Source organism: Limulus polyphemus, unplaced genomic scaffold, assembly GCF_000517525.1.
Source record: "Limulus polyphemus unplaced genomic scaffold, Limulus_polyphemus-2.1.2 Scaffold3068, whole genome shotgun sequence".
Classification (NCBI taxonomy): domain Eukaryota; kingdom Metazoa; phylum Arthropoda; class Merostomata; order Xiphosura; family Limulidae; genus Limulus; species Limulus polyphemus.
Window position 1 is genome coordinate 132343 of NW_013668678.1, and position 8548 is coordinate 140890.

Consider the following 8548-nt stretch of genomic DNA (forward strand, 5'->3'; position numbering starts at 1 on the left):
TAAGTTTCGTCGGAACGAAGTTACGGAAAGTTAATTAACAAACTGAGACGTAACAATATGAAGAAAAGTGCAGAAAAGTCGTCTTGACACGGCAGATCCTTATTCCATCCCGTCAGCAACGACAATCGCGCTAGATACTAATAAATTAGTCGACATTGCAAACGGAGGACCCGAGTTAGGCCAACAAACCAACATTAAAGTCCCACTGGTTGAGAATATAGATATCGTGAATTATTTAGTCCTAACAACATCTTTTTACACCTATAAAAGCCTTGATGCTCACAAGTATTTTGTGGCAGGCTGTGTGCACGATGTCAGCTGTGAAAAGTGTACAAGACGTCCAATTATATGGCTTATTCGACTTCGAGTCGAGGGTAAGTCGAAGTTGTTTTTAGTGACTAGGCCTATTCAGGCTATTGTTTATGTTATATCAGTGGTAAATTTATAATCTAGATATACTACATCGTATTGTATTGTATTTTAAAACCACCTGTCTTGTAAGACCACTTTCTTCAGTACACACAAGCATATATTTTACACAAATAAGCCCTGGATTTTAATTTAAGACCACCTGTCTTGACAAGCCACATTTATGATGAAATTTTATTATCGCCTACTGGGCCCTTCCACTTAGCACTGCTTGTATGGGCCTGTATCAGAAGCACCAAATGTTTACAAGCTAAAGATTTTATCAAGATCTCTGCAATATAATTGTGACAAGGTACGTCGTACATACAAGTAGTACTAACCATATGTAAACTGAGAACTGCATAGTCTATGTTACGACGATGGTTTCCAAGTCTTGTCAATGTTGTTAGGGTCTGTACGTTTTACTGCCGCAGTCCATCTAACTCTACGTACTGGATCTTTTGAAAACCTATAAAACGATAATTCAAGATTCTTTGTCTGGTTGTTTGTACAACTAACTGCCGCACAGTTAAGTGTCATTTCAAATACTTGATCCCAAATTCCAATTACTAGATTGTCTCTCTGCTATGTGCAAAATAGCGGTGTATACTTTTCGGCTTGCCGATAATATAGGCATGACGTCACGCGCATAGGGTTTATATCTGCATCTGTCCAGTGTAGCAGAAGTCGTGTAAGAGTAAATAAGGTGTTAGCAATTAAACTAGCCACATACATTAGCAGACATACTTGGGTTAGCCCTGACCATGAGTAAATGCTTGAGAGTAGGAATAGCGTCATACACATCTGGGTACATCCTGTTCACGTAGATTGTCTAACTAAACACAGGCAACCTGTTCTAAAATGTTGAAAAAATTACTTGATTATATATGAATAAACATATATTTATTTGATATGTTATGCAAAAGGTTATAGCCTATATACTTGTAAACTACAGCAACACTGAACGTCCAACTCACACAAAGTTAGGCTAGCACCAACCACGTGAGTAATGAAGTTATGCTAAATTACATACATAATTACTAACACCATGAATCCACTAGTATTTCCATCTTTGTCTAGTAATAACCGTAGCATAAATTCAGTGACGGTATTTGCTCCAGAAAATAAAACGAGTATTATTTGTGATCTTAACTTTATATTTACTCTGCAAAAAGGAAAACCTCATATTTGTTTTTTAAACATATTTTTTAGTTATTCAGTTAAACTAGTGAAACGATGACAAAAAAGAACTTGTATGGAAATATTTTTATTAACCTTTCTATTGTAAATGTGTGACAGAAAATGTTTTAATGAAATATATAATTAATTTCCAGTCAGGAATGTAAAACAAATTTTTGTAATATTGTTACACTAAAAACAATTTCCTTCATTTTAGTATTGAGTTTACAGTAAATTAAACATTTCTAGAAAGATTCTTGGGAGTAAACTAAACATAAAAATAAAGACTGCGTTTCGGTTTCATTTTTTTTCTCATTTCTATAATTTGTATTTACAAAGTTAATAGTTTAAGTTATTGTTTTGTTATATATATATACTTAACCACAGTAAGCTATTGATAGAATATATTACTGATAGCTAGTCACATTTTATAAAAACAATATTCCAGGTCAACGCTGTCCCTGTTACTACTTTCTCCATCGTGGATGGTGCTCACCTTGGTAGCCATGATTACACACTGTTGCCTGACACTGCTATTTCCTTTGTTAAAAGTCCTGCTGAAAGGTGGCAAGGTGAAACAATCATAGATCAGACATTTTAACAAACTTTCTATATATGCTGTGCTGGAGATGTACATTTGCTTCCAGAACTACGTTTAAGTAGATTAGATGCACAAAAGATCACTGGAGCTAAACTGGGCGACTTGACATGTATGTAGCCAAATGGGATTGCTGTGATTCCACTTTCTTTGGGCTTAGTTTTCATGAAAACAGCCGATCATTTCGAGGTGTGGCTGAGAGTTTATGACCTTAATCAACTTCAAATCCTAGTTAATTATCTTGTTAGCGGTACCAGAAGGTATGCCCAGCTTCATCACAATGGGTTTTCTTTAATAATCGTAGCCTTTACTTTGCAGATGACATTGTTTCTCCTGATTAATTTAGTTTGTGGTTTTGGAGGTCGTTGCCATACTAAACTCTCTGTTATGCGAGTTTTCCATTTCCATGGAGAATACTGAATGCTTCTTCATTTGAAATGTTGTGTCCTTTGGCTCTACATCGTTTAACAATGTCATTATATGAATACCTTTCCTCGGAAATGGCTGTAATATATATTCATCTAGTCATAAAAACAATCCTTAGAGAGATTGTTCTGTCGATTGGTCGGAATTAGCCTGAACCAAATACACAATTGTTTAGAATGTCACCACTGCATTAGCCTACGCAAATTGTTCTTATAAAGTTCGATTAACCCTTTATATTCTGTTTCGTAAAACTGTTGTTATTTTGTTATAAGTTACTATCATTTACTCTCTCTCAAGTGACTTGTTTTTTTCCAGGTGTGGTGTTCTCAGTTACTACATACCCTTTCCCCAGAGTGTCATAACACGAAATAATCCTATTATAGCCGCTGCTATTTTCTCCACTTATTTTGGCCATCCATGTAATATTACCTGCGGAAATGTTATGGAAGACTCGGTAAATTACACTACTACCACTGCTGAAAACGGGGACACGGTAAATGACACTGCTACCACTGCTGAAAACGGAACTGACATCACCGAAGTTATCACTATGACAACTGAAGTCGAAGCAAACTATACCATTACTAAAACTACTTCAGATTATTGGGAACTTGATAATGGTACAACAACCGAAGTTTCAGATTTCTCTTGGGAAATTACCAGTTCTGAAAATGATACCGAAATTCCTTTAAATCAAGACACTACAACAAACTGGTTAATAGACAATAATTCTACGAATAACGTAAGTGAATCCCTTTTTAAGAACGCGCCTCCTCACGGAGTGTGAGAAATATTATTAATTAAAAGTAAGCCTCAAATTTTTTAAAGGTGCAGATTAGAAGTTCTTCATGAACAATGTTTTTCAACCAATTATCTATTGAAAAAACACAATATTTTATGTTAATTTTGTTAAATGGAGGAGTATGAAATAAAAAATCGAGGATCCGATTCTAACCTACTTTTCTCTTTTTTTATGATTTTAAATTTATCATGTAAATTCCATTATCATTTTTATCAAGGTTATAGCTCCAAACACAGTTTATAATTTTTCCCACTTGTAGAAAACAAATCACCGGTTTTATCCCAGTACTTAATAATGAATTAGGATGAAACTTGTAAAGTTTTTGAAATAGGTATCAGTAGCTGTAAACACTAAATATAATATTCCATTTTAGTAGCCATTTAGAATTTGCTTCATCAAAGGACCGCATAGCTCCAACTTAATATAGCAATTGGAACAGTATTAGTTGAGCTGAGATGTGATTAAAGATTAGAGAAATCTTGTAATTGCTAATCTGAAGTCACTTCCCTCTCATGTTTAAAGCTCGTTCAATTTTACGAACTAACTTAATTTTACGATTTTATATATTAATAAAAATGAAATTTACTTTAAATGTAAAATAATCAAACTGTGATGTCACAGAATAATAGAACAAAATTTCCAGCTCTTTCTCTAAAGGTACAAATTTAATTAAAACATTTACGTTGATTTTATTTGGTGTTTGGATTCTATAAACATTTTAAAACAAATTATATTAGTTGTGGAGCTAAAACTGGTTTAAAAATTAGTTTAAAACATAGATCAATGAAGCAAAGTACCAGGTTAAGTCATCCAGTAGAATATATCTTACTAGAAACCATCACCTAGAAAGAAAGAGTTGTATTGTGGAAATGGCGTGTGTCTCACTATTCCTAGTCTTTTGCAATAGTGGAGCCAGGCGTGACTCAACGACTAACGTGCCCGGACTGTGAATCTGAGTGTTCATGGTTCGCGCCCCATTGCCGTTAAAACGTGTTACGCAATTTTGAGCTATAAAAGCGATGGCCAAATCTCAATATTCAGTCAGAAAAGAATAGCCCAAGAGAGGGCAGTGGGTGCTCTTGATAAGCAGTTTTTCTTCTAGTTTATCCTGAATCTTCCTATGTTTTGATATCATCCTTAGACTTGTTGCATACTTGACAAGACTATATCATATTCTGTAAACACACTTATTACAGAGTTCACTATATTTATAAAACAGATTAACATTAAAGAAATTATACATAGTTTATTATAAAGAAATAATATGTCGCTCAATGTTTCTTTCAGTATGAATTTAATACGACAGAAGAGGAAAAGTATGAAAACGTGACTTACATCTATGTGCATCCGTTAGACGGAAAGACCCATGTTTTGTATCCCCAAACAACAACGCCACCTAGCAGCAAGAAATCAGAAGTAGAATTGATGTTCGAAACTTTATTTAACTTTTTCTCTCGATCAAGAAATGACAATGAAAATAAAGAAGTTAAAGATACTGATCATAGTGCAGAAAGTTCCTCGGAGGAAGAGTTCCAAGATGATAAAAATCAGCACCATGTATGTGACAAAGTCCAATGCAAAGAGTGGACAAAAAAACAACTCCAACTCGCCTCCAAGTGCTGTAAGAGGTTCATTCTCGACGAACCAGAGCTGTATTACAAAGAATGTCGTCACTTTGGAAAAAAGCAATGTAAGAAAGCTCAAGTCGTCTTGAAATGCTGTCCTTTCAAGGAATTGGAAAAGCCCAGCTTTGAAAACAGTTCGAATGACGACATTGAATCTTTCGAAACTAAGAAGTCATCCTCCAAATATTCGTGTGAAAAGTCAGATCCAAGTTGTCGTCCGCATATGACAAAAATGCATAAGATGTTAAAAACATCTAATAAGCTTAAAAAATGAGCCTGACAACAATAGTTCTTATCCCTATCCATTTGAATGAACAAACTCATGTTCTATAATATTGAATAAAGTTTTAATCATAACCGTTACGATTACCACAGCAAAAAATTCCGTTACACAAAATACAAACCAAAACAATATCTTTCTTTTCAGCAATAGTTCTTTATTTTAAACGTATATCTGCACAATTAGTCATTGGCGCTGCGCCCATAGCAGGAATATACCTCCGAGTTTTACTGTTATAAGCCCCACCCAGCTCACTGTTGAGTCATTGAAGGGCTTCAGCAATAGTATATGGAGCGTGATAAATCGTTTTGAAAAATATTAATATGACTGCTGTAAATATCAATTAGCCACTGCAAATGTTTCCGAGTTTCGTAATTACTTATATAATTCACTTGTTTTCTGATATTCTGAGACCGAAAGCATATGAATTTACTAGCATTAAAATAATGACCTTACGGACACTTTTCTTCGGAATAACTGTTTATAGATTGTCGACATTAGTTCTATTATTCGTCTGTTTGAGCAATCTAAACATTCCTAGAACAACATATTTAAACAGCCGGATTTCACTTCAAGAATCCTTGAATTCAGTAAGGTAAAATTAATTATGACAATTTTCTACTGTTGTGTGAGAAGTGGTATGCCCTCGCAATTGCAGGAGGAGGGGTAAAAGGGGGCCCGAATAAGAGAATAAATGTAGGAGGCCCAATTACTTTTTATGCAGGGGGGGTCCATCTTTTCTAGTTACGCCACTGTGTGTGGGCCTAACTTTCTGTGATTGAACATTTTTACGAATGAAACTCATGTTATTTAATGAAAATTAAATCTAGCTCAGAATAAGAAAATTTACAACCCCAACATATCATTTTTTTCTGATTTAAGATAGATTTGAAATATCTTTTATTTGATGGAAGTGAGAAGTGCTTTCAAACAATATACACATCGAACATACCATGAGCTCATAATGCAGTCGTTTTTTTTTAACTAGAACAGTGAAACTTTGCTAATCTTCTGCTTAAGAATCAGTTCAGGTTTTGATACTAACTAGCAACCTTCGAAAGTATGTACAAAATCTCTAAAATATCTGTCTAATTGTTTAATTCCTGAAATAAATGTTTAAAATGATGGTACAAAAATCTCTAAAATATCTGTTTAATTGTTTAACTTCTGTTAAAATACATTAAAAACTTGTTTATCTTAGGGATAAACGCAAGTCCAAGAAATTACTCTTAAGTTAAAGAAAAAAAAAATTCTGATGCTTCTTCCAAAGTGTTTATGATGACGTCAGGTAAATCCTGCCAAGGACCCTGACGAATGATGTTTCCCCTTGGAAGAATACATAATTATAGAACATGAGGAAGTAAAACCTTACAAATTGTTGACTATCTTTAGATCCTACTTTCTTATAGTTATAGGGTTACTGTTTGTGTCGATATTGTTTTGTGGTACACTTCCCAATTTCTAATGGGTTGTTCTAAATAGTTTTGTTTATTCCTATAAAGAAAACACAATCATTTTTTTTATCTTATTATAAGATTGCAAACGTTATTTTATTATTTTTCAAGTTCAAATTAATTTACTAATAATTATCTTTTTCCAGTTCTAAGCATGTACAATATAAGCATGGTTATTTCAACAAACCTAACAAACTTAACAAAATATCTACTTATTTCAATCAATCTCAAGAAATATTTGTTTATTTCAACCGAAAACAACAAACATTTGGCTAATAAGTATAATTCGAGAAATGTCATGGTGAAGTCCCTTTCAAAGATCACGTGCTCATGATGATATTGGAGGAAATTTGATCTCTCCAGTTATTTGATTTGCTTGTAGAACCACGTGACTTTTGAAATATGTTTCATAACATTTCAAGTATTTACACTAAATCAAAACAAAATCTTGTACGATTATTTTCTTAGCTGAAAATTATGTACAATTTATAGTACTAAAACTCCATTCGGTCGATATCAGATTTCTTAAATTATTCAGGTATATAATGGTAAATATTACATTAGCTAGATAAAGTAGCTATGAAAAAAAAAAGTGTGAAAATTTTTCATTTTTGTTTATTTGTTTGTTTTCTTTCAGCTTTTTATTGTACTAAAATTATAGATTATATTTCGAAATATTTCAGTTTGTTGTGATTTCATAGTTTATGTAAGTACAAACTGGAAAGTAATTTTCGTTAGAAATAACTTGGCACAACTAAACTGTTTTTCTCTCACTTATTACATAATATTCTTGTGTATCTTCAGTTTCTTATTAAACAATAAAAAAATAAAAAATCATGCATTTGTTATTTTGTTACATTCATGCACTACTTACAATGGTTAAATAAAGAAATTCTAGTATTCTAATTCTTTGAAATGAATTAAATAAATTCTTATGTGTCAGTTTTTACTTTATTAACAGTTTCACATTTCTGTCGCAATGTTCCAAGAAAAGTTTTGAAGTAAAAACAATCCTCAAGCATGACTTTCTCAATTTTAAAGTTAGATTAGGTTTCAATACACAACATATTTTCAAGACGAAATTTTCTGATCAAACTTATATTGAATTGCTTAAATACATAATAGTATATGCATCACAATGCAGGCATACAGATAAACATCTCTAAGACGCAATAATTGTTTGTTTGTTTTTAATTATGCACAAAGCTACTCAATGGCTATCTGTCCTCTGCCCACTACGGGTATTGAAACCCGGTTTCTAGCGTTGTAAGTCCGCAGACATACCGCTGTGCCACTGGGGGGCGACACAATACTATTTTCATCAAAATGTAAACCTGTAGACAAATCTGTATATCAAATTGTTTAAATATACAATACTATGCTCATCAAAATGTAAACCTGTGGGCAAACATGTATACTAAATTGTTTAAACACAATATTTTATTTATCACAATATAAGCAGGTAGATAAACATGTATTAAATTGTTTAACTACACAATACTATGTTCATCACAGTTTAAGCGCGTAGATAAGCATGTATCAAACTGTTTAAGTCAGCACTGTGTTCATCATAATTTAAGTGCATATATATACATATATCAAGTTGTTTAAATACACAATACTATGTTCATCACAATTTAAGCGCGTAGATAAGCATGTATTAAACTGTTTATATCAATACTATTGTTAAAACAGCGCAAGTCACGCGACGCTGGGAGCATGCGCGCTGGAGTTTCTAGAAGGATCATGAATTTTCCTGGCAACTCTACTTTGTTG

General features: G+C 33.0%; 1 protein-coding gene across 2 annotated transcripts in view; it reads left to right on the forward strand.

The window, feature by feature from the left end:
• LOC106468587 overlaps positions 1 to 7609 on the forward strand; it is a 17885-nt gene extending 10276 nt beyond the window's left edge. For both annotated transcript variants that reach the window (XM_013929021.2, XM_022396936.1), the window contains exons 4-5: positions 2927 to 3353; positions 4701 to 7609. In XM_013929021.2, the coding sequence (XP_013784475.1) occupies positions 2927 to 3353; positions 4701 to 5312 (1039 nt within the window). In that variant the 3' untranslated portion in view covers positions 5313 to 7609. The remainder of the gene's footprint in view (positions 1 to 2926; positions 3354 to 4700) is intronic.
• The last annotated feature ends 939 nt before the right edge of the window (positions 7610 to 8548 follow it).